This window comes from Equus asinus, chromosome 20 (genome assembly GCF_041296235.1).
Source record: "Equus asinus isolate D_3611 breed Donkey chromosome 20, EquAss-T2T_v2, whole genome shotgun sequence".
Taxonomy (NCBI): Eukaryota; Metazoa; Chordata; class Mammalia; order Perissodactyla; family Equidae; genus Equus; species Equus asinus.
In genome coordinates this window covers 50229675-50256938 of record NC_091809.1, presented here as the reverse complement: position 1 = coordinate 50256938, position 27264 = coordinate 50229675, and the positions used below count along the sequence as shown (strand labels likewise).

The 27264-nt window shown below is 40.4% G+C and overlaps 1 protein-coding gene across 2 annotated transcripts in view; it reads right to left on the bottom strand.

Moving 5' to 3' along the window:
• Window positions 1-9221: 9221 nt before the first annotated feature.
• Window positions 9222-27264, bottom strand: part of ZW10 (zw10 kinetochore protein) — a 44212-nt gene continuing 26169 nt past the window's right edge. For both annotated transcript variants that reach the window (XM_044752483.2, XM_044752484.2), the window contains 9 exons: window positions 24524-24687; window positions 23783-23965; window positions 20102-20340; window positions 17959-18030; window positions 15696-15865; window positions 14728-14858; window positions 13795-13926; window positions 12791-12993; window positions 9222-9819 (listed from right to left, as the gene is read on the bottom strand). In XM_044752483.2, coding sequence (XP_044608418.2) covers window positions 9699-9819; window positions 12791-12993; window positions 13795-13926; window positions 14728-14858; window positions 15696-15865; window positions 17959-18030; window positions 20102-20340; window positions 23783-23965; window positions 24524-24687 — 1415 coding nt within the window. In that variant the 3' untranslated portion in view covers window positions 9222-9698. The remainder of the gene's footprint in view (window positions 9820-12790; window positions 12994-13794; window positions 13927-14727; window positions 14859-15695; window positions 15866-17958; window positions 18031-20101; window positions 20341-23782; window positions 23966-24523; window positions 24688-27264) is intronic.

Here is a 27264-nt window from a genome sequence, read left to right as displayed (position 1 = left end):
CCGCTTATGCCAGGGCAGCTCCTTTGAAGTGCGTTCTGTCTTCACGACCATCCTGGGAGGTGAGCAAGGCGGGGATTTCTATCTCCATTTGATTAGTGAGCACACTGAGAGCAGAGGGGCTAGATGGTTTGCCCAAGTTCACACTGCTGGGCCAGGGGACGGGAGCTAAAAGAAAATCCAGGCCTCCTAACCTTAAATCCAGAGCTCCCCGCTGTCCAGGGCTGCCTCCCACAGACCTGGGAGGACAGGCAGGGGACTTAGCAGGTTGGGGCCCCTTGGAGTGAGAAGCAGGGCCGGGACCGGGTCTGGACTGGGGAGACAGGAAGTGGTTTGAGGAACCACTACAGTTTGGATCGTGGTGCAGAAGCAGCCGACGAACCCGAGGAGAGAGCTGACTTGATAGGTGGCAAGACGAGGAAAGAGGGGAATGAAACTGCAGGGCCTTGACTTTTCCTCTGGTTCCCATCTAATTTTAGAAGACACAGCCAGGGTAGAAAATCCCAAATCCCACTTAAGCTTCCCTCTCTTTTCCTCCCAGAACAGAAGCGAAGTTCCCAGGGCCCGGGCTCCTTCAGTGACACCGGGGATCCGCAGTAAGCCCTGCCAGCCTCGCCTCTGCTCTCTGCTGGTCTGTGAACCTGCGTTCCGAAGAAGCTGTCCCGGGCACCTGACTAATTAAAGCAGAGCCCAGTGAATGCTCTGTTGACCGGAGACTCACTCCAGCGAGCAGGCCCACTTGGAAAGTGACGATGTTCACGGCTGTTAGTCAACAGATTAAATAAAAGGGACAAAGACGTTAAGGGGCAATAGGAAAAGTCTTGCCACTAAACCAAGTGTTTAAAACACAGCTGCTAGAGTGTGTGACCCAGGGGAGATCTGTCTGGTTCGATGGTCTGAATTGTGCCCCCTCCCCGCAATTAATACATTGACGTCCTAACTCCAGTATCTCAGAAGGTGACGTCATTTGGAGATGGGGTCTTTCCAGAGGTGATCAAGTTAAAAGAAGGTCATTAGGATGAGCCCCAATCCAATATGGCTGGTGTCCTTGAAAAAGGGTAAATTGACACAGACAGACTCACGCAGAGGGAAGATGATAGGAGGAGACACAGAGAGAAGACCTATAAGCCAAGGAGAGTGTCCTGGAGCAGACCCTCCCTCACAGCCCCCGGAAGGTACCAATCCTGCCAACACTTTGGCTTTGGAGTTCTAGGCTCCGGAACTGTGACACGATCTGTTTCTGTTGTGTAAGCCACCCAGTTTCTGGTGCTTTGTTACAGCCATCCTGGTCAGCTAATGCATCTGGAGACTGTGAGAGGCAGAGAGACCCGTGGCGGAGAAGGAATTTTCATGAAAATAATGAAAAGAGCACCCACTCTAGCATCAAACAAACCCGGGTTGGGACGCTGACTTTGTATTGCCCACTGTGTGTCCTTGGGCAAGATGCTTAACCTCTCTGTGCCTTGATTCCTCATCTGTAAAATAGGGACAATACTATCTTCCTCAAAGGAATGTTCTTAGGATTAAACATGAAAACGTAGTCTTTGGGTTATACAGATCCAGATCACACACGGTCCCCTCAGCAACGAGGCAGAGTCACCAATGGAAATTCTGAACCACCTACTAAACACTGATGATAATGAGCACAAGTCACTTTTGTAAAATAACCACTAAGTGCACGTTAGCCTGATATTACGCCCCCTCTACAGGATCCTGGGAACATCATGATGACAGCTTCCTGTCTCAGTCCTTTCTGCCCCATGGAGTTTATCGCAGACTCGCTCTCTGTCTCTCTGACTGCAGACTCCAGCTTTATGCTGGGAAGTCGCTCTCCTTCATTTCTCAGGCCAGACTTGGGCCAGGAGAGGAGAGTGCATTCAGCAGCTCTCAGGGCCTGCCTCTCACCAGCTCCCTCCCATGCTCACTCCTGGAGACAGACATACAGACCAGAGAAAAAACTGCACCTTTTATTTGCCGCTTTTGTTACCTGTTTAAAAAAAAAAAAATGCTTGTTACTTAAACCCTCCCACCTCCACCCAAAAATAATAACCATCATATAAAACCAAATGGAAAACCGCTTCCAGTATCAATAATAATAATAAGCTTATGTAATAAAGGCCTATTTGTCCAGAATTGTTGGGAAGTTGGCTGTTTTGGTTAGCTGCCTGTTCCGTTTAAAAGTTATCCTATCAAAGCTGAAGGTTTTCGAAGAATTAGAATGTAAATCAAGTACGCTCAACTCCAAGTGCACCGGGAGGTCTGAAGCGCACCGTTCAGGAGCCTCGCGGAAGTTGGCAGCATTTCCGGGACACTGTGAGGGGTTCAGTCAGCGCTGAAGAGTCCTCATAACAAGAACTGAAGGTAATTTGTGCCTTTAGGTGGTATAAATCCTACACAAACGGGCTTTTATATATTTACATAAACACAAACATCCACACACAGCCAAGGGAAGAAGCTCTTCTGAGACCCAAAATCGAATCCTTCCCATGTCAGAGGTCTCGTGGGTTACTTACAAGGACATTCGGGCTCACACCACAAAGGTGCCCCCTTTTCTCTTTATTTGAGCTGCGTTGCCACACAGTGCGTGAGGCTGCCCTCAAATCCATCCGTGCGGATTTATTAAGCTTGCTCTGCCCAGCTCCACACCAAGAAAAGCTTCAGACGCCACCCCTGCCCTCCAAGAGTTGCAATTTAGTTGGAGAACTACCGACATAAGGCCACTCTAAACTGTGCGCCTCGAGCCCGGAGTGCTGAGCGCTGGAGTTAACGCGTCCACGACCACCACTCTGTCAGGCCCTGTGCCGTGTGCTTTACGTAGGTGACCTCATTTTATCTTCCCAGCAATTCCGTGAGGTCAGCCATATTATTATCCCCATTTTACAAATGAAGATTCTGAGCCTGACAGAACAAACGACTGGTCTAAGGTCACAGAGTTAAGTACTAAAGTGTGAATCCAGGTCAGTATAACTCCACAGCCAACGCCGGCACTTCACCCCTCCATTTGTCCTTCCTCCACCTCTCCTCTGACCCAGGTCCGGGCAGACCAGCCCGTCATGGCAAGGATCATCCGAAGGATCAGAGCTACATCCCTCCTGCTCCTTCATCGTTTCATCCCCATCTACTCACCCACAGTTCCTAGTAAGGTTTCCCAAGACAAGACAAAACAAAAGAACAGAGAACTGAGGCAATGGGCTTCTCAGGAGCCCCTTTCTTCTATTTGGAAGCAAACTCCAGGGGAAATATACTTCAGTGCCAGTCAAAAAAGGTGTTTACCGTCTTTGCTTCACGGAACAGTAATATTACTTTCTTAATGAGACTGTGACTTTGCCTTTATAAAAAAAAAAAAGAGTTATCATATAGGTCTGCTTCTCCTCTAACTGAATTATTCTTTCCCTCTGACTGCTTTGCTGGCAGAAATTAGTAAAAGACAAACAAAAACCAGTAAGTTAAGATTCTATTGAGTTCTCAGAGACCCCAAGTTAAATTCTCATACGTTGATAAAGTCGACGTTAAACATTCAACCAGGCACTTGGGGTAAAAAGAAACAGAAAAAGAATGAGAAACAATACTGCCACACGCAGGTACCACAGCACCACCCGGCCAGATAGAGGAGGTGGCTGGTATCTTTCTAGACTGAACAGGAAATTGACACAGGCATGTAGGGGATTTCAGCTCGCCATGAGAGGTCCCACTCTGCTAAACACCAGAATGTCCAATGTGCTTTTTAATTGCCTTGCTAATAAGTGCTTTTCAGAAAGCCAAGGAAGAAAAGAGGGGAACTTTTTTTTCAAAACAACAGTTTGAGAACAATTGCAAATTTCACAATAGGCCAGAAAAAAAAAGGTTTGGCCTAGGCACAGGCCTTGGCTTTAGGAAAGCGTATTTTTTAAAGAGTACTGAAAATGTCAGAAATGATCTATGGTCATAGACTGTAAAAGAAAGACATCATCCTATGAATGAAAGTGAGGGGCTGTGTTCAAAACTGAAAATCTGGGGCCAGCCCAGACAGCCTAGTGGTTAAAGTTTGACTCATTCTGCTTTGGCAACCTGGGTTCAGGTCGCTGGCACAGAACCATACCACTCATCTGTTATTGGCCATGCTGTGGCAGCAGCTCACGTTTAAAAAAAAAAAAAAAGAGAAAGATTGGCAACAGATGCTAGCTTAGTACAAATCTTCCTCAGCAAAAAAAAAAAAAAAAAAAAACTGAAAATCTGACCATATAATAAAATGATAATACAGTAAAAAACAAGAGCGTGACTGCAAATGGAAACCAGCAATGAGTTCTACAAAACAACCAAAACAAGAAATAGGTCCTCCATACGCAACACTATAAAAACAGCCTGAACATGGAAAAATAGCGTCAGGAAGATCAGAGCCCAGAATATGCTGAAGTTTATGAAACACACTATTTCAAGGGATTTTGGGGGGGTGGCGGGAGGGGGTATGGTCCCTGAAAGAAAAGGAACAAGAAAGAGTTAGGCTATGCTTGGAGTTGGTGATGGATGTTAAGAAAATGACAGAAAGCTGAACAACTCAAATACCCTTTTGCTTCCATATTCCCTATCAAGGAGACTCCCTCTTCAACCTGGAAAGGATAGAACAAACGTATTTGAGAGGGAAACGAAGCCGAAGATAAGTGAAAAGATAGGAAAAGAAAACCTGGGTTTGAAATGAGTTCACAATTCTAGACTCTAGATATAATTCTAGAATTCCATCCCAAGAGACTTAACAATAAGAGAAACTGCAGATGTAATCACAAAACCGTGTCACATAGTCCTGGAGATGAGTAAGTGTCCCGATTTTCAAAAGGGGCAACAGGTCTACTGTTACTTCAGACCAATGCCATTGAAGTTAATTTTACAAAAGATCCTAGAACAGATTACTACATAGATAGTTGGGGAGCAAGAAGTCCTCATTTTTTAGTTCTAAGTAATAATAATGTAGATAGTGATATGGCAAAGTACTTAAGACTATGCACATAGGAAAAGAGCTCAGTATTGGAATTAAATGAAATTTATAATGAAGTTAATCTGACATATTTAATGTTATACATAATTTTTATCGTACTGCATGGTAATCAGCATAAATGGAGCCCTTCATGCAAATGAAAACAATTATTATTCTTTTAAAGCAGCGATTCTAAAGTCAGAGAACGGGAACGGGAGACAGAAGCCACCAGCGGCTGCTCCACTCCACCCAGACAGACCTCCGGGAAGGGGGTTCCTCTCACTTAAACCAAGCCAGTCCCAGACTCCAACCAACACCGTTCCCAGAATCCAGCAGCTGGAGCTGGGTCACCTCATCTACTGGGATTCTCCATGAAAGGAGCCCAAAAGAATCGAGTCGTAAAGAGGTGGGGTGTATCTTCTGATGAAACAAACAAACAGCGTGTGTTTGCAGGAGCAAGAAGGAGTGGGTAGGGGAGGCGGGGTACAGATGAAACAAGATTGGCTGTATGACCATAATTGTTGAAGAGGAGTGATGCTAGGGGTTCACCATACTATTTTCTCTACTGTTATACGTTTCCTTTTTTTTTGAAGCTACCAAAGGTTTCCCATTTGACTCAGAGTTTAAAACAAACCCCAAATCCTTGTAACGGCCTATACAATCTATCCCCCTCCTCTCCAGTTACTTCTCTAACCCCCTTAGCCCTGCTCTCTCCGTCACTCTCTGCTGTGCCTTGAGTTCACCAGGCACACTCCTCCCACCTCAGGGCTTTGCATGGGCTGGTCTCTCTGCTGAGCTGTCTGCACCCAGATGGCCACGTGGCTCACGCACCTGCTCCAGGAGGTGCGCTCTGACCGCCCTCTTCAGAACGGCAGCTTGCTCCACTTTCCCTTATCCTGGAACTCCAGGGGAGTTCAGTTATCACCCTACATTTATTTTTTCCATAGCACTTCAAGTCTGCAAACATACTAATTTACTTACTTTATGTTTATTATCTGTCTTTGTCATCAGAATTTAAATCTCGAGAAGGACAGGGGACTTTTGTTTTAGGGGAGTTTTTTTCAGCGACTAGAGCAATGCCTGGCACCCTATAAATGTAAGTGGAATGAATGTAGGAAGGTTTCAGAACTACTTTAAAAGGCTGAGACAAGGGAGGGAGTAGGTGTCTCTGGCCTTGGTTCTCGTGTCTTCTTCAATAGCTGGAGCAGTTAAGACCCATCTACTCCCACCCCGCTCTCTTGACTGCACAAGAAATCTGGGGCACCTGACTTCTGAGGAGGAGTGAAGACTTATACATAGCTCATCAGAATTATCGCCCTCCTCCCCGACTCTTAGCAGAGATTTCATAACTTGGGTTTGAGACATCTAAGGCTATCTCCAGTCATGTCATGTGACATCACATAGTTCTTACCCAGACTCCTCATGACAAAGTGAGGAATTTCTGTCTAAACCATACGATAATTGAAAAGCTTCCCAAAATTGGGGCTTTATAACTTTTGGGAAATTTTAGGCTCTAGCGAAATGTGTATTTTTAGGAGGGAGGAAGTTATTATCGTAAAACAAATGTTCAAAGTCAGTTCTATGATTAGGAAGAATGTGGGCATCAAAACCCAATTTAAAAGGACCACTTTGTGCCTAGACTGTGTGAGGCAGCTTCCAATCGCCTCAGCCCTTCCTGCCTTTGCAGTGACCCCGCTCTACTAAGAAGGTCCTCCCGGATACCTTCAGCTGGCCACGGCACAAACCAGCCGTGGGGCTTGGACAAACTACTCCTTTGGGCCAGCTTTCTTATCACAAAAAGACCCTAGGGTGTGCGTGTGCGTGAGTCTGTGTGTGTGTGTGTATCTATGTATACCACTCAGAACTTTCAGAAGATAGACAAAATGTTGGGAAATCAGATAAACAAGAGAATGAAACCCCACAAAAGGCTGGGAATCATTGCCTTAAGTGATAGTATGTACTTGCAAGCATAGGAAGGAAATTTCCCACATCTCCTTTAACAGTGTTATTAATAGAAGGAAATACGGTCTGATCTATCTACAAGTGATAGTTGGGCGACATGTTGCAGCTTATACTATAGATGCTGTTCAGCGTCCGGATAACCTTCCTGGGCTGACAAGGGCCAGAATATAAGCCCAGGGTAAAATGGACAGGCTCCCTGGCTTTCATTTCCACAGACCAGGCCTAGATGCCTTGTGACGCTCCCAGGCCTGAGGAAAGAGTGCCATCTGGAGGATCTCCATTTTAGAGAGAAATCCTCACGCAAAACTGACCATGGAATGTGTCACCACAACGCAGGATCCACACAGTAACAGGAGCCACTATCAAGTCACTCTATGGATTTAAGTTGTTTGAAGTCTTGGCTTTTAACAAAAACTTTCCTTTTTACTAAAATCTTGGGGAACCTTTCTTGAATTTCATTTCTCGAAGTCATTTGTGTAGTTCTGGGTGTTAATTGGGAAGATGTGTCTTCTAGTAGGCGCACGGATCCACTAAATGAGTCAAGCCTCTTAAAGTTCCCTTCCTCCCATAATCTACACACTCTTTCTAAAGGAAACAGGTCCTACTCCCATTCCAACTCAGGTTCCCAATCAAAATAGGTGCCCTCGGGCTGGCCCAGTGGCATAGTGGTTAAGTTCGCACACTCTGCTTCAGCAGCCTAGGCTTTGCAGGTTCACATCCCAGACAGAGACCTACACACCACTCATCAAGTCATGCTGTGGTGCCATCACACATGCAAAATAGAGGTAAACTGGCACAAATGTTAGATCAGGGACAATCTTCCTCAAGCAAATAGAGGAGGACTAGCAACAGATGTTGGCTCAGGACCAATCTTCCTCACCAAAAAAAAAAAAAAAAAGGTACCCTCAAGGTCCCTATAAGAGCTGCCAGACCCAACTCCCACATGCTCAATCAGATGGCTCATCCCTACCAGAGTGAACACCCACTTGATCATTAGCCATCAATTGCCTTGGCTAGGGAAGAGGATGGAGTCTGCCTGCTGTGTGTGCCATGGTATTCAAACTATTCATTAGGGGAAACAGTCCCAAGGAATGGAGTCTACACAGCCTCAGAAAAACTGTACTGCAGTTTTCTGTGCTTCTGAAGGGAGGGAAGAAGTGAGGAGCATGCTTTTCAGTCACAAGAGATCCCACCCCCAAATTGCTGTACCTGTCAAGCAACAGGAATAGCTTCCATGAACAAAAGATCTGATGCTCTGTGTAACACTCCTGTGGTGCCCTTATTTCAGTTCTGTCCTTAGTTCTCCATTCTCTCAACTGCGGAGAAAAGAATGCTACCCGAAATTGTGTGAATTTTCAAAAACAGGTATCTTCTTCACCTGTGAATGCCTCCTTCCTCTTCTCTCAAGAAAGACAGCTCCTTTGTTCCTAAAAAACTAGTTGGTTCAGGCAATTATTTTTTCTGTGAGTTCTCATAGGAAGACATGCTGAGTACAGACAAACAGCTTGTCATGAACCACAGCTGAGCTTTAAAGAAAACCAATCTTCTTCTTTCTTATTTATTCTTCTATGACCCCTAAACAGGTAAAAGAAAAATTAAGCATCTGGATGACGAGGGGCTGAGCCAGAACTAAGAGTGAGGCGGTGAAGGCAGAACACTTGAAGGCAGAAGGAAAAACACTTTGTTCTGTGTGTGCCAGGGATGGAGCGGCCGAGGCCGAAGGAAGCGTGCCCTCTGTCCTGAAAACCGCCCCCAGACAGCACCTGGCTCAAAGCACATGACGAGCACACCCTTTACCCCCTTTTCATAAGAAACCATACGTCAGTATGAAGAAACACAAGCCCGAGTCCTACCGAGGTCCAGGATAACCTTAACATAATATCTACCTCCAGTAGCTGCAAAGAGTTAAAACACAAAAAGTTGAGCTGAAGGATTACCTGTGTCCACCAAATAAAGGATGAGGCTACAGAGCCCACAGTTAGCATCTCATGGCACAACATTCGCCCAAAAAACAGTGGCAATTTAAACCTTTGTTATTTGATAGGCTCAGAAGCAGTGGAGCTTGAGAAGGCAAAAAAAAAAACCTCCGACCAAGAAAACAGAATTTAGTTGAAATGGCAAAAAGCGCTAAAAATTTATACTGAAAGTCCTAGGAATTCTGGGAAATTGTCAGTGTTATGAAGAAAGAAGAGGACAAGTCAGCGAGTCCTCTGTGAGGATCATAAATGTCAATAAAAAGAATGGCACAGAAGGTATGAAAACTTGGTCTCTTTCGTCAAAGTTCCTGTGTTATTAAAGACACTCACCCTTAAACTCTGAAAAGCATTATTTATTGGAAAGAAATATTAAAGGAAGTCTCCTTAATTCCCGGAAAGCTAGATATGATTGCCCTATTTTGGGGAATATATCTCCCATTTGCTCACAAATTCTTCACTGTCTCTTAGAATCTCCTGGATTCCTCGATCCAAGGCTACGGCCTACACTCACAATGAATACAGTTCCCAGAAGGCCCTGGACACAACAGGAAATAACGCTGCCCTATAGTTTCTTATCAAGGGAGAGTGGCTAGAAAGTTAACAAATTGAGGTGCTTCTCTTGACATCTTATCTTATCATCCAGTTCTTCAACAAAGCCTCACATAGGCCAGGAGGGAAGGCATTCTTAGGTGAAATCAAACTTCTGTGATATATTGGTTCATCAAAACCAACTGGTGATTCCAAAGTCTTTAAAGGAGTAATTATGCCAAGAGAGGAATCCACATAGTCAAGACAGCTTTCTTAGGAAGACAGAGCTATTTAATCTTAGCAAGGGCAGCTGCTCTTCTTTCTGTGTTCTGGAACAAGGCACGAATTAAAGCTTTTACTTCACTGGAAGAGAATGCAGCTGCCAAGGGCCCTTTTCCATCTGCCCACCTGCAAAATAAAAGATAAAATTCTATTTCCTATTACATCACTGCAGCATAATCAAGATTTTAAAATTGCTTATTTGATCCCAAATGCTTATTTATGTTAAATGAAAATAAAACAAACGTTGGCATCCTTCCCCTTCTTTACTACCACTCAATCTCTTTGACCTCTTCTGCTCTCTGGCTGCATTTTGGTATTAGTACAGACAGATGAGGAGACCAAGTTAGGAAGATAAGACAGTTCACCATTATGCTATATTCACTAAGCCCTGTTCAAAGTTAACAATTATAACATTCTCATATAGTCATATAGAGCCTTGGGATCTGAAACTACTTTAAAAAGTGAAACACAGGCAACAAATATTAACTGACAAAGAATTGGTATAAAAAATACACAGAGGAGGGGCCAGCCCGGTGGTGCAGTGATTAAGCGTTCAGGTTCCGCTCCAGCGGCCCAGGGTTCACCTATTGGATCTCGCGTGCAGACATGGCACCGCTTGGCACGCCATACTGTGGTAGGTGTCCTACATAGAAAGTAGAGGAAGATGGGCACAGATGTTACCTCAGGGCCAGTCTTCCTCAGAAAAAAGAGGAGGATTGGTAGCAGTTGGCTCAGGGCTAATCTTCCTCAAAAAAAAAAAAAAAATCACAAACATAGAGGAGCCGCCCAGTGGCACAGCGGTTAAGTTCACACACTCCACTTCAGCAGCCCAGGGTTCTTGGGTTCAGATCCCAGGTGCAGACCTATACATCACTCATCAAGCCATGCTGTGGCAGATGTCCCACATACAAAATAGAGGGAGATTTGACACAGATATTAGTTCAGGGACAATCTCCCTCAAGCAAAAAAAGGAAGGCTGGCAACAGATGTTAGCTCAGGGCCAATCTTCCTCGCATACACACAAAAAGTACACAGAGAATTCCCATGAATCAATAATGAAATCATAAATAACAGTAAAATAAAGGGCAAAAAATATGAACAGGCATTTTACAATAAAAGAAAAATGGATGATTAATAAAAAGATGCTCAACATCATTAGAATTTAGGGAAATGCAAATTTCACACCAACTGGGTTATCAAAAATTTTTAAATCTGATAATACAAAATACTGGTAAAAGTGTGAAACAACAAGATAAACTCTAAGTATTTGTATAATGGAATACAGCAGTGAGAATGAACTGCAGAAGCACACACCACCACGAATGAATTTCAAAATCATAATATCGAATAAAAGAAGCAAGCGAGAAGATGCTACCGACAGAAAGTTCAAAAACAGGCAAGTCTAGACTTTACATTGTTTAGGGATATGTGGTAAAACTAAAGAAAGGCAAGGAAGTAAGTAACGCAATATTCAAGATAGCGGTTACCTGTGTGGGGAGCATTTGGAGAGGGTCACACAGGCTTCTTTAAAGGTACTGGTAATATTTTTCTTAAGTTGGGTAATAGGTACAGGAACACTGATTTTATTCTTTTTCTTTAAACTGTGAATAAATGTTATATATACTGTGCTCCTTCATATATATATTTTATAATTTTAAAATGTTTAAACTACACGATTGGAGATAGTTTCCTTTGGTAAAAAAAAATTTTCTCAATTAGTTATTATATTTATTGAAATCTCTGGGGGAAAAAACCTTCCTATGAAGAAAAAGGAAGCAAAGAAATACAAGTATTGTAATTTTTCTCATAATAGAAAATTAATGATCATTCTTAGGCTGCAAGAGGGCCCTTTTAACAGTAGAAAGAAAAATTCTTAGCTGCTGCCCTCTGGAGTCTTACCTAAAGATATCTTATTACTCACTAAGGACTTGTAAATAAATAAATAAATAAAATTTTGCACTAATGTAGTTAGAGGTATTTTGATGTGAATTTTTTTTCAAGTAGACATCGCATTTACATCATTTTAGAATGGACAATATTTGCTGAGAAACTCAGACACATCTAGGATGGCTGGAGATGGACCTTAAGGCCTATTCAGGGAGTTCCCAATGCAAAGTGTGCAAACTTGTTAATCTACCACGACAATAATAAAAGCATCCAGAGATATATAACCAACCCACATCCATTCTGTTTGGGGCAGCATCAATGACCTCTGCACACTCAGTATAATGTGATACAGCATACAATTACTAGGCACAGCAGTGTTAACCGATGGTGCTGAGAGACATCATCATCCACTACACTTAAGAAAAGATGAATCCTTTCTGTGTATATTGTGCTTAATCCCTAAAACTACTGTGCTCCCTGTAGAAAAACTGCTGGTTGATCAAACAATGGTTTGATGCTGAATATTCCATACAGATAAAAGTCACTTCTCTGTTAACATATCAAAACCAATCTTCAAATGCATCCACTGTTGGTTAAAATGAGCAACAATTTCCATCCAGGTGTCACAAGGTTGCAAGATCATTTGTACAGCTTCCCAGAACAATATGTTTAAGACCAAAATAATATGAAACAAGGAAGCTTTATGTTATCAAATATGAGAAAGTGGTAATGAGATCCACACAATGACAGACCACACAAAGGTCCCAACTAGTACTTCTGAATATGAAACTCTCTCCTGAGTCACATTAAGAAACAGAAAAAAGGGGCTGGCCCCGTCACATTAAGAAACAGAAAAAAGGGGCTGGCCCCGTGGCCGAGTGATTAAGTTCACACGCTCCACTTCGGCGGCCAGGTGTTGTCGGTTCAGATCCTGGGCGAAGACATGGCACCACTCATCAGGCAATGCTGAGGTGGCGTCCCACAAGCCATAACTAGAAGGACCCACAACTAAAAAATATACAACTATGTACTGGGGGGATTTGGGGGAGAAAAAGCAGGAAAAAAAAGATTGGCAACAGTTGTTAGCTCAGATGCCACTCTTAAAAAAAAAAAAAGAAAGAAAGAAACAGAAAAAAGCACTGCTATCAATGACACTAATACTCTTTGTAGCTATGGAGAGATATATGCCTCTATAGAAGGTTATACCCACCGATCTCCAATTTCTTGCAGGCTGGCTTGTAACATCATCATCAATTCTTTGAATGACATCCATTTTGGCACATAGACTGGAACCTCTTCTTGATATTTCTTGTTCTTGCTTTCTTCAGATAGAGGTGCAAATACCTGGGGTCCTTCATCCATCACTGTTTTGCATAAGGAATACAATCTATCACCATCTTCAGTAGAGATGTCCTGATTTTGCAAAGGGAACACAACAGAATGGAATTGGGCCAGCTTAGTAGTAAGGAAAGGCAGATCTTTGGTGCATGCTGTCCAGGGGCTCAGCTACAGCAAGATGTTTTCCAACCAATTTAGCATACCTTACTAGACATTAAATTTCATCAGCTCTCTGACAATACCCCTAAAGCTAGGAAGACACAAAATATGTTTCAACAGATTGTCAGTAATTTAGTTTGCCTGCATGAAAGAGCCCATTTCTCCAGTAGAATGTGGCACAGCTTGCTGCAAAGCAGGGGATGTTATTACAAATAAGAGTTCAGCCAATCTATGCTTTAGAGGCATCAGCAGGCAGAGTCTAGGCAACTCTCTTGTAGGATGACACACATAATCCCAACTGCAATAGTGTGTTAGAAAAGTAGTACTTGCACAAGGCTGCATTTCACTTTACTATATTAAATTATTTAGTTCACTTGCAAATTAAATACATATATGACTTCATACTTTATAATACATCTTGGGACTATTCAGTTTACAACCTCCTCAATCATAATTTGTACAGATGCTAGACGGAGAAGCAATATAATCCTACTTTCTTATACAAGTATAAAAGATACAGAGATTAGCAAGTCTCCAGCAAAACATAATTAAGACAAAACTGAATGACAGTATAATGAGTTAGACATAAAACAAGAGCAATTTCTTATACCATCTGTGTTGACTGAAAATGAGACTCCAACATCATTTTCTTAGTAAAGTGAGAATCTGGGACAAGAACTGCACCTCAAGTCTGGTGAGGCACGTAATGGCCCTTACCTCCAGGGCGGTGATTCTGCCAATGATCTCAGAAATTGCAGTACTGAGTAAAGTCCCCATAGCCTTGCAATATATATTCACTGGCAGGACATCCTGCCACACAATTCCAAGTCTCTTTAGTTGGTGCAGTACCTGTCAGGAGAACACAGCTATTTACATGCAAGAGAGATTGTTGCAACTCCTATTTTCCACATTTACATTTATTACTTGTGTGCATATGCAAGAAGAGGCGTTATGTAAAGGTGAGGTGAAGTAATCGAGAGTATGTGCTTCTTGAATATTTAACCTTAGTGCTATCCCTGCTAGATGAAAAGCAGACTTGTCCTGAGGATGGGAAAACTGCTGTAAAAAGATAAAGCACATAGGAGACAGGGGCATTAAGATGAAAGCTACTATTTCCAATTTCCCAAAACCAAGTTCACGGGTCAAATACTTGCTACCACAGACTTATTAGATAACTAATCACACTATGGGGCTGATGGAAAGATAACTTCCTGCTGGCTTGGTGGGGCAGGGGAAGGGAAAGTTCATAAACATGAATGCACAAGGTATCCAGATTTTCCAATGGCGGGGTGGGGAATCAACTGAGCTACCTATTACAGATTCTTCACTGCTTAAAAAACAAGAAGGGAGCCAGCCCTGATGGCCCAGCAGTTAAAGTCTGGCACACTCCACTCTGGCGGCCTGGGTTCAGTTCCCGGGCATGGTCACTTGTCTATCAGTAGCCATGCTGTGGCGGCAGCTCACATAGAAGAACCAGAAGAACTTACAACTATACGCAACTATGTACTGGGGCTTTGGGCGGAGGGAAAGGAGGAAGATTGGCAATAGATGTAGGCTTAGGGCAAATCTTCCCCTATAAAAAATTTTAAAAAGAAGGGGGCATTATGTAAAGATCAAGTACAAATTCCAGAGCTAACAACAGCTTCCCACCTGTCGGATTGCTTTACTTGCTGCAGAATAATGCTCTTCATCATCCATGTTTGAAAAGTTCCTAGCACTTGATAATCGTTCCAGAAGTTCTCCTTTCTGTGCGCGCATTTGGGCCAAAAAGCACTCTGTCCCTATGATGGTAAAATAGAATAAAGAATTCTAAAAGTTGTTCAGTTACATACTGCACAACCAGAGTGAAAGAGGAGAGACAAGCAGGAATGACGGATCTGTCCTGCCTATTTGAAAACAACTGCTTGCTAGATGACGTCATAAAGCTGCGCTAAGCTTACTAGAAACAATCACCTCTAATACATTAGCCAGTCCCTCCAAACCCATCCTCAGGATAAGTCTTTCCCAGTAGTTTGTCCAGAGTCAGATAAGAAAAGCTACTTGTATAGAAGAAACAGCCACTTCTTTTGCTGATATATCTACACCACCTAAGGGAAAAGTTAGGAATTGAAAAGCAGGTGAATCATAAAGATTCTCTGATTTTCTTCGGCTATCATTACAGTAAACATATTGATTTGCCCCACATTTCATTTTTTTTTATTTTAATAATCCCAAATAAAGCTAAAGAAGGGAGAAGATGGGGGAGGTTTTGCAAAAGAACAAGCACTGACATTAGTGAAGTCTTACCAACACTGCTAACAGAATTGTCACAATACAAATCTTATTATGTGTCATTCTACTAACATAACTCTGATTTGGTGAATTCACTGCACACCAGCAATGCAGCTGGGAACTCTTACGTTATCATGAAATCATATCATGAAAAAGTAATGCTTCCACAAAGACTGCATTCACTTTATAAAATTACCTGGATCACTTGCAAATTAAATGCCCTCCCACTTTCCAATATAGCTCAGGACCAACACCTAATTTCTAACTGCCTCATTCATAAATTACAAAGATATAGGCTCAGAAACTGCACAATCAATATGCTTTCCAAAACTGAAGCTATCAGTTACCAAGTCTCCTGAAGCCAGGCACAAGGTCCACAAAAGTAGTAGTGCCATCACAGAGAATGGGGGTGAGACGCAATCCGAACTGGTGCCCGAGGGTCAGCAAGTGGTGAGCAATGTACATACAGTTGTTGTGGTGAATGGCAGCCAACTGGGGCAGTTTTTGAAGGTTCTCCCTAGGCCAGCAGGAGGAGGGGTAGAAAAAGAAATAAATCACCTGTTACTGAAGTCGGGGCTGAGGAAAAGTTACTACTCTTTCAACGTACTTCTAGGCTGTAATCACTGTCTACTGTACAAATGCCATGCATAACAAGATGTGATCTCACCACTCCCACTCCCACTCAATCAGAGGGAGGCTGTTTTGCCTGAAGGTGACCGCATCCTAGAAACGCATCCCAGTGATTAACAAAAAAGAAAGAATAAAGGAATCAAGATATTTACCTGTGTCAGCTCTTTGTACCGGAAACCTAGCATAGCTATACATAATAATGCCCTTGAAATTTAACACTGATAAGTCTGTAGAAATACAGATTTACTTCTCCTTTCTCCAAATTCCTATTTCATTGATATAATGAAGCACTTAACTATTATCTAATTCACAAGTTTCCAAAGGGGGCTACAGATTAGAGTCACTTGGGAAATTTAAAATATATAGACGTTTAGACGTCACCGCAAACAGATTAAATCACAGCCTCTGAGGGAAGCCAGCGCATTTGTTTCAAATCATCCCAGGTGATTTTAATTTTCATACAAGTGCGAAAATCACTGCTCTAATTCTTTCACACACATTAGTCTACCTACCCAGACTGAGAAGAGATCTTGTCTTATACTTCTGCTACATACCCACTAGCAGCCATTCAATTAATACTTCCTAGTTTGCTGATTCAAGGTCAGGCTAGAATATACAAAGTCAGAAACTAAAAATCTAAGACAGCTGTCTTCATTTGGGGCTACACATCAGAATCACTTGTAGGGCTTTGAAAAAACACAGATACATGGGTCTTACATCAGACCTATAAATCAAAATCTCTAGGAGTAAGGCCTAGGTAAATACATACATTCTCTAAGCTCCATAAGAGATTCTAAAATACAGCCAAAGCTGAGAACTCTAACCTAGGACAGTGGATCTCAAAGTGTGGTCCCTGACAAGTAATATCAGCATTACCTGGAAATTTGTTAAAAATCCCAGGTTTTACCCTAGTCCTTCTGAATTAGAAACCTTGGGCACAGGATCCAGAAATCTGCATTTTAACAAGGCTTCCTGGTGATTCTGATATACACTGACTTTGTGTACCCTTGGTCCAGCACAAAGTTCCAAGATCATACAAAGGGGGAAGAGAGGCAAACCTCACTCCACACCAGTGTGAAAATATTTCTCTAAGCACAGAAACTCCTAAGTCAACCGTCCCTGACTCTCCAAGGACATGGCTATTAGCTGACCCAAAGATGCTTTTTCTTTTCCTTTACTTGACTAAGGAGAAAGCAAAACAAAAATTTTAAACCACAGCAAAGAGAACACAAATAAAAATAATAAGGTTCAGAATAAATAAGCTCTCTTGCATAACAAAAACAATAGGTGGACCTACTTAAAAACATCTCAATTGTTCAAAAATCCGAAATAAAAAATGCTACAAATAACAAACTGATTTTTTTCTTTGAAGCCAGAGTTCTTGACTAAGGAAAAGCTTTGTCGATACATTATTTAAAGCATTTATAAAAGTCATCCAAAACACTTAATTTGGATGAGACAGAACTCCTAGAGGCTCAAAGTTATGACTAAATTTTAGATTAATATTACAGGAAACTTTTACAATCCAAGATGTTAGGTAAATAGCTAGGAAGAATGGCTGATCATACTCAACAGTTAAACAGCAATCTTTTGTGCTATTAAGTCCACAAAGCTGTGAATGCCAAGGGAGAATGTGGTATGTTTACTGGACAGCAATTTGGAGTGATGGCCTTTTTGTTTTGTAACCAAGTACAGTGTGGCAGTTCTAAAAATATCTATTATCAAAAACAGGGAAAAGTTCTTGTGAGTGCTTAAATTTGCATCATCCACTATATTGCAAGATTATAGTACCCTTATTAACTTATTAATAAATGACCAATGTCCTTTAAATATGTATTTTAAATGGTTTCCTGCACTTTATTACGAATTTTAGTAACCAAAATATCTTCGGTGGGAATATAAAATTACTGGTTTTAACCTGACATTATAAACATTTTACACATACAAGATTATACAGAAATCAGATACAGTGGCACTTACTTGTGATATGTTGGTACAACATCATGGAACAAATGGAAGATATTCCTCACTGAGTAGAAAAGTTGAACAGCACTAAGAGGAAAACACAGTTTCAACAGAAATGCATAAGGATATATTGGAAATGAGAAAAAAAATTCAAACTAGGTGCACCTTAAGTGAGAATCATCAGCTACAACTACAGTTGGAGAAAATACGTGACTTGGTGACCGCTGGAAACAACGATTAATCCAGATGGACATACATTTTCAACCAGTATTTACTAATTAGACTGCACCTCTAAAAACCTGGACTCATTAATAATTTTAAGAATAGCAGCATTCAATCCAAAGCCTCTTTTCCATTTATCAATTTGTGTTCTGCCAGCACCCAGAGTATCCCTTCTGCAAAAAATGGAGCTAAGCCTCAAGCAAATGTCACCCACTCACTGACGCAGTCTGCAAAGGGCAAGGTATCAATAAAGGCATTCACTTGGTTCTTTAGAATCAGGCTGACTTTCAGCTTTCACCTTTTCTCCTTCTTACCCCAGTGCAAGGAGATGAATCAACATTTCTAGGATAGAATCTAACCTCAAGGTTTTTTGCCCTTTAAATCTGGCCTTAGAACACCTAAAGATTATTATTAAAATGCATTTAGAAAGAGCAAATGTAAGGTTTGTACAGATTACTTCTACATAAGAATATCTTTAAACTATATACCTTGAATAAGTCATAGGAATTCCACAAATATTTAGAAAAATAATTCCTGGTTACTATACCCCAAATACTGTTACTACTTGATTACTATGATACTTGATTAAATAATTTCATTTTATTTTTGTTGCATACATTGCCTTTTGAGGTTTGATAATAGGGAAGTGGGTTATTGTAAAGAGGAGAGCGTTTTTGTTCATCTTGTTAAAAACTATTTCTTTCAGTGGAAGGAATGTCCATAGACATTCAGTATATAAAAATATTATTTGATGCTCTGTGTTCTCAAAAGATTTAGGAACTATTGCCTTGCATTCTTAATTTGTGATCTGGTATATTTCAGGAAAATGCCATATGAAAAAACAGTCACACCTATATTTATTTTGCCAAAGAAGTATATACTCCCTTACATGCATTTTTCTTTCTTCTTCTATTTAAAACTGGGTGGACTTGTGAATATAATGATTCATTAAAGTCAAAGAAGTACCTTGGTAAACATGTTCTTCCTAGAGCAGAATAAAATAAAGGGGTTTGTTTACACATGGAGAAAAAAACTGAAACTCGGGAAGCCCATCTGAAGATGTAATTTGATTAAGGCAAGCTATAACTTAAATTGTTTTCTACTATAAGGACGAGAAGTAAAAAACTGCTACACAGAGATTCAAACTAAAGAGGCTTTTGTAAATCTGTTCTACAATCACTTTGGGCTACAGCCTGCCATTTTCTCCTCAGTTTAGTCTAGGAGTAGGAAAGGAGCTTATTAAAGAAAGAGATTCAGTACAAGATGTGGAATGGAGCTTGAGGTACCCTGAATACAATGTAGATTACAAGAAATCGTCTTGAAAGGGAGAAATCAGATCTTTGGTATATTCCATTCTTTTCCTTCTACCTTTGGCTGCCCAATAAACTATTACTGCTTTAAAAATAAAGATTTAAAATGTAAATTAATTAAAACCTGGATTTCAAAAGGCAAAATGAATGTTAAAGTAAATGGCCAAAGCAGCTGGAGCAGATGGTAAACTATCACTATGACCCCTACCACCAACAACAATAAACATTTGAGTACTAATCTCTTAATCCTTTTCCAGGTAGTATTCTAAGTTCTTTACACATGCTTTCTCATGTAATATGATTCAATTCAAATAAAGAGTAAAGATTAAACAAAAATTAAAGAGGTTTTTCTTAAAAAGTGATTAACAATTTTCAACAGCAAAGAAACCCGTTTGTCCCTCCATACACACGCTTTTATTTCTTATGCTTTGCTGTAAGACGTATATGTTATTGTAAACAAAACTTAATTATCAATGTGTATCTGTGTCCTACGCTGTTTTTCTATGAAAAAAAATTAATGGGATAAGAAAACCCAAAGAATTCTAGCTAATTTTCTCAACAAATGTCCAATTTCGATGTGCATTTAACCACGCTGTTGCCATTTTCAGACGCCTCACAACTCTTACCATTGGTCACTGCTGGTTGTGGCCTCCAGTAAAGTCTGATAGGCAAGTTCCATGAGCTTCTCCACAGACTCACTGATGCGGCATGTGGGCAAAGAAAAGGAATGTTGGTCCAATGTATTTTCAGGCTCTAAATTCACCACTTCGTTGTACTGAGTTGTGGACATTTTCTGTACTTCTAGCTTGTTATCCTCATCAGGACTGGGTAAGTGTGGCACACTTATCTTAGAATCAGGAGTAATCTAAGATTCAAACACAGAAACATAGAAAATGCACTGTCCTCTGAATAATTCAAATGCAAGCATACAGTGAGGAATAAGATACTGGCTGCTTCCTTGATAATAAAGCTGTGGCTCTAGCGAGTAACTAAAAGATTGGAGGAAATATGGCAGTATTTTAATGACTGTTTGATCTTGGGTTGAGAGCGTGTCATAAGAAATAGGCAATCCCCTTTACTGTGCAATTCTTCCAATTCTTCTATGCACTCAATCTTGGTGGAAACAGAAAGCTGTGAAACTGGCCCAGGATTTCAGGTAAACAAAAGGACCTTCAAAAATCATCTGTCTCAGACTAGACTATTAGATTTTTGCAGACCAGTATGATTTTGTGTTCTATTGTCATTAAACAAATTATTTCCCACCTGGAACATGTGTTGGCTTAGCCAAAGAAATAACGCATTCAGGATACCATATCTTCCCCTTAAAAAAAATTCCAAACCAGGGGCTGGCCCCGTGGCCGAGTGGTTAAGTTCGCACGCTCCGCTGCAGGCGGCCCAGTGTTTCGTTGGTTCGTATCCTGGGCGCGGACATGGCACTGCTCGTCAAGCCACGCTGAGGTGGCATCCCACATGCCACAACTAGAAGGACCCACAACGAAGAATATACAACTATGTACTGGGGGGCTTTGGGGAGAAAAAGGAAAAAATAAAATCTTTAAAAAAAAAAAAAATTCCAAACCAAAACCAAAAAAGCCTCCCTAACATTTATACAGAATGAAAATTCCCAGACATGGTCAAGACTAAAGGAAGAACACTAGGCTGCTAGTCTGGAAACGTCAGTGACATTTTTTACCCTAATCTTTAACAAAGTCATTTAGCCTCTCTGGACCTCAATTTTCTCATTGTAAAATGAAGAAACTGTACTACAATAATGATTCTCAAACCCTGCTTCTCAAAGATTCCTGAAAGGCCAAAAAAAAGGGGATTAAGCAGATAAAAGCAGCAGGTTCCACTGCAAGAAGAGCAGCTCTGTTCTGCACACACTGGACCTCGCCAGAAAATTTCTGATAGAGAAAGTTCCAAGTCTAACAAAAAGCTGTCACACTTGCCTTCCTAATCTATAAAATGGTAAAACAATATCTACTTTGTAGGGCTCTTATGAAATTTAAATGAGAATACAAGTGTCAGGGACCTGGCAGTGAAAACTACAGCTACGATTAGAATGCAGAAGGAAAAAATTATAATTACAGAGATGATTAGAAAAATGCTAATGTTTGTCTGAAAAAACAGTGAATCCAGAATACACGACTCAAAAAAGTCACTTCATAAGAACGGTTGAGGGAACCTCAAGATAGAAGAATATAAGATCTAATATGCTATCTGTCAGTTTAAAATGTAAAAACAAAACAACAAAACACAACTTTAGATCTTTCGGGAAAATAGTACACATAGGGAACTGTTTCAGAGAGAATTTAGATGAAGTCCACGAAAGGCAATTAAGTTGAAAACGGTTCTCAGAAAAAGAAAGGGGAGCTTTTCAAAGTTGGGCAGTCTAGAAGATCTAATTCCAGGGCTGAAATGCCAAGAAAAAGAACTAGGTTCGAATTCAGAGGAGTGGTTCTCAACTAGGGACAACTGAGCCTTTCAGGGGACACTTAGCAATGTCTGGAGACATTTTTGGTTGTCACAACTGGGAGAGGTGCTATTGGCATCTAGTAGGTAGAGGTTAGGGATGCTGCCAAATCTCCAGCAGGAGAGCCTCCCACAGCAAAGAATAATCTGACCCCAAATGTCAACAGTGCCTCTGGTGAGAAACCCTGATCTGGAGGAAGCACATTATTAGGATTTGGGTACTTGGGAAAAACGTGGTTTTATAGAATGTCAGAACTAGCTGTGTAGAGTGCTCAGAGACTACCCAGTTCAATTCTGCCACAAGATTTAGCCCAGAGTCACAAAGTAATCCAGTAACAATCCTATTTACATCAAGGAGTTATGACAGAGCTAAGTGATTAAATAATTTACCAAATATTTACTGAGGACTGAGTACATACTGGTATGTATCAGGTATTTTCTTTGTGCTGGCGATACAACAGTAAATAGTAAAAAAAAAAAAAAGAAAAACCCAAACCCTGCCCTTAAGGAGCTTATTTTCTAGAGAGGGAGAAACAATAAATAATTCATACAGAATGTTTGTTGATGTTAAGTGATATGAAGGAAAGAGAAGCAAGGAAAGGGTATATGAAATAGGGGGAGGTCACAGTTTTAAACAGAGTGGTCAGGAAACGGAGAAAGCCATGTAGTATCTGTGGTAAGAATGTTCCCAAAAGTTCTGCCAACAAGTGGGCCTAGCAAATTCAGAGAGTAGCAATGAGTCCAGGTGTCTGGAGCAGAGCACCTAAAGAAGAATGCAAGAGAAAATGGAGTCAGAGAGGAAATGGGGAAACAGAGCATATAAGGCCTTGAAGACCACTGGAAGGCAAGAGACTCTTCTCTAAATGAGAGGGGAAGCCACTGGATTTTGTGTAGAAGAGCGACGTGATCAAGTGGTATTCATGTGAAAACCAAACCACAGCATAGTTCCTAGTACTGAGTGGATTTCCACAACCTTAACAATCCAAAATTACCTCAAAACGTGTTAATATCTGTGCACCTCGAATGGCGAATTAAATATTTGGCTGAAGTGGACACAGTAGCAGGGTACCCCCAAGGGAAATGGAGGATGGCAGAAGAAGGAACAGAGCGAAGAAGAGCCTACTCTCTGCAGCGACAGCAGAAAGATGGCTGACGAATTTTCTGTTAAGGGATTATCTTATTCTATGTGTTACTTCAATCTAAGGAATACCTGTGCTTACCAAATATTATTTTATATATGTAAGATATGGAAAAAAAACAGAAAAGAAAACACACAGAATTATCTAAGGTCAAAGGAGTAAATTACGCCCAATGTAAATTAATTAGTCTACTGTCTTTGCAGATAATTGTTTAAACCCTACATAGATATCTTTTTATTTGTTTTATTATTTTAATTTCAAAACTAGTGACTCAAAACTATTAGCCTAAGAGATGAAGTCAACATTTTCACAATAGGATATAATCTCTAGACATAATAAAGCCCGGTTACACCGGTCACAAAATTGTGTACTATACTAAAAACTCAAGTAACAAAGCTGAAAAAAATCTATAGGTTGATATACTGCCTAATTTCAACAATAGTAATCCCTTATGTTTATGCAGACTTTTCAATTTATACAATGCTTTCACGTGCATTATCTCATCTGGACCTCACAATACTCTAGGAAAGAAGCAGATATTAGGACCACTTTAAAGGCGGGAAAATTGATGTTTAAGAAGCTTAATAACTTGTCTCAGTGAACTGAGTGGTGGTCATGCTCTCTTCCACTCTACCATATTCATCTCAAAAGTCAGCTGCTTCCTAAATATAACTGAACACACTATAACCCCAGTACCTTCACAGTGTTGTGAATTTCAGAGGTCATTAAGTTTCTAGCCGTCACAATCACATCCTGACACTTCTTGTTAGCAAAATGAGAATTGATGTTACGGGCATATTTCAGCAAAGCAGTAGCATCCCCTTTTAAAAACTGCATCTCCTTTAAGGCATTTTCAAATTCTTCAGTAGCCTGTATGATCTGAGGAAGAAAAACAAGAAAGAAAAAAGAGAAGAATTATATACATATATTCCATTTCAATATTAAAATTTCAAATCCAATGTATAGAAAAGAACAAAGACCAGCTAGTTACTTAAGTCTCAGAACAGACCATCAATTACTAGGTATAAAAATATTGTATCTTTTCCCAGCCTTAAATTCATTAGGAAGAGAATTTTCAATAAAAATTTCTGACTCTACTTAGTAAAGGTGCAAAGATCTTTCATTTTCAAGGAAACACACTAAAAAGAAGCAAAAAAAGTAAAGTGTCACATAGTAGCTGCTATAGCTGATACAAGTATAAAAGAATTGTTTTCAAAAGTATCTTACTAAAGAAAACATGCTTAAGAAGAAAACACACAACCCCAAATAAAAGTTAGGAAGCTTGGAGAGAAATGAAGTGATAGGGAATTTGCTTCCACTCCTTATTAATAATTTTCTTCAAGATGTCACTAAAGAACAAAAGACCTTCAAGGATAAACAAAAGACACTGATAGGAACCTAGTCTCCTAAACCCTTCTGTGCTCTCTCTGCTCTTACCTCTTCATACTGCTGTAACTTGCTGCTGTTTGTTGGAATAGAATAAACCAAACAGTTTTTAATGAGGCATTCAGACAAGTCCTCCCAGATCATGTCACCAAGCATCTCAGCCAATACGATCTTAGATGTTTTCTCATTTTCCAGGTCAGTATCAAGAGGCAAATCTGAATTCAAAAGAAAAAGTTTTAAACGAGAAACCATTCACAGTCCAGATATATTCTCAAGTTCCCTTGTTTTCTAGAATTCTTTCACTTTCAGATGATGGGGAAGAAAACAGCACAGGTAACGCTACAGCTATCTCAACAGACTGCGTGGGACAAAGCATGACACACAAGTATTATTTTATTTTCACTGCTCAAATGAATCGTCTGAACTGTATTACTGCCTGTCCTCTATAACAATAAGGTATTACGCCATCTACATTGTAATCATCTACTGCTAAACAACTGATCTGATTATATGACAAGCACTCAAAAGTTCTGCATACCAAGTTGAAACTAGTTTAGGATAAAACCCCAGTTCTTTAATAATGAATAAACATACTTTTTTCATCTCTGCATAGGATCTGAGTGTTAGGATCTGATCCTAAGTAAAAGATCAATAAACACCTTACATTATAGCATAATATCTAGTTTGCCAAACAGAATACTTCAGTACCTCTTCCATAGTATATCTTATGGTGGGTTTTTTCCAATACATTTTGAGGGACCTATATTTAGAATATAATATTAATTAAAAAATAGTTAAGAATTAGTGACCAATGTAGAGGGAAGAAGAACATAAAAGGGACCACCTATTCTGAAACTAGTTCTGATTCACCAAGGAAGACTTTAGGGGATAAGAATCTTAAAAGAAAGTGACCCTATTATCTCAGATCCTTGAGATAGCTGACAATGTTGAAAGTCGAGGCTTGCACTATCCAACATGATAGCCGCCAGCCACATTTTGCTACTTGAAGTATGGCCAGTGTGACTGAAGAACTAATTTCTTTTCTTAAGGTATGCTTCTTCTTGGTGAGGAAGATTGGTCCTGAGCTAACATCTGTTGGAAATCTTCCTCTTTTTTCTCTCCAAAGCCCCAGTACATAGTTGTATAACCTAGTTGTAGGTCATTCTAGTTCTTCTATGTGGGACGCTGCCACAGCATGGCTTGAGCAGTGTGTAGGTCTGCACCCAGAATCCAAACCAGCGAACCCCGGGCTGCCAAAGAAGAGCACACAAACTTAACCACTCGGCCACGGGGACAGCCCTAATTTTTCTTTTAATTAATTTCAACTAAGTTTAAAAATGAAAGCAAGGATGAGTGGTTATAAAGGGGTAGCACAAAGGACCTTTGTGGCAATTGAACAGTTCTGTATCTTGACTGTGTTCATGGTTACATGAAGCTACACGTCATAAAATTGCAGAAAACTAAATACACACAGACAAATGAATGCAGGCAAAACTGGAGAAATTTGAATAAGCTCTGTGAATTGTACTAAAGTCAACTGCCTTGTTTTGCTATTTTACTATACTTACACAAGATGTTAACATTGGGGAAAACTGAGTGAAGGGTACATGAGACCTCTGTACATTTCTTGAATAAAAACTTTAACTAAAAAAAAAAGGAAGTAGTGTAAAATACGTTGTGGTTAAACAGGACTTTGTTGTTTTGATAAGACTACATTTCACTTTAGCCACAGCACCACGTAAGCTATTATGCTGTACTGTAGTGCTCATGTCACGCACGCACATCATTTCTAGTATTTCATATTTCACGTACACACATCTCCAATCTAGTCAGCCCAAATGTTGATTCCATTTGAATATTTTTTCTATGCACCAATGTAACACTGTAATGTGTTTACTTGAATGTTTTATGCATAGAGTACTAGTTACAGTGATACCTAGATAAATTGTAGAAGGTAGCTAAATTGAAATACTTATTTTAATTATGATACAATTATCTTTCTAGTTTAAAAAAATAACTAGGGACAGACCTTTAAATTTAACATCATGATATACTATTGATGCAGAATGAAGTGAAGATGTAGAAGCTGGCAGAACTGTGGAACAGTAAAGGAAAAAAAAGAGACTGGAAGAAAATATGTCACAAATTTCACAATGAATGGCAGCTGCAATTTGCTAAAACAGAGCAAAACAAAAAGCCTGCTTTCTTGCTGTGCAAAATTTTATTAAAGACAACAAAGTAGACAATATTAAAAGACATTTTCAGCAAATATATTGGCAATTTAAGTTTCTTCTCAAAAAAGAAACAACAAAATTAGTCACCTGAAATCACAATTAAATATCCAATCAAAAAAGTGATTTTGGAGGGACCGGCCCAGTGGCGCAGAGGTTAAGTTCACACGTTCCCCTTTGGTGGCCCAGGGTTCACTGGTTCGGATCCCAGGTGCAGACCTACGCACCATTTGTCACACCATGCTGTGGCAGGCATCCCACATATAAAATAGAGGAAGATGGGCATGGATGTTAGCTCAGGGCCAGTCTTCCTCAGCAAAAAGAGGAGGATTGGCGACAGATGTTAGCTCAGGGCTAATCTTCCTCAAAAAAAAAAGAAGAAGAAAAAAAATGATTTTAGGGCTGGCCCTGTGACCAAGTGGTTAAGTTCACGCACTCCACTTCAGTGGCCAGGCTTTTGTCGGTTTGGATCCTGGGCGTAGACATGGCACTGCTCATCAGGCCATGCTGAAGTGGCACCCTGCACAGCACAACCAGAAGGACCCACAACTGGAGTATACG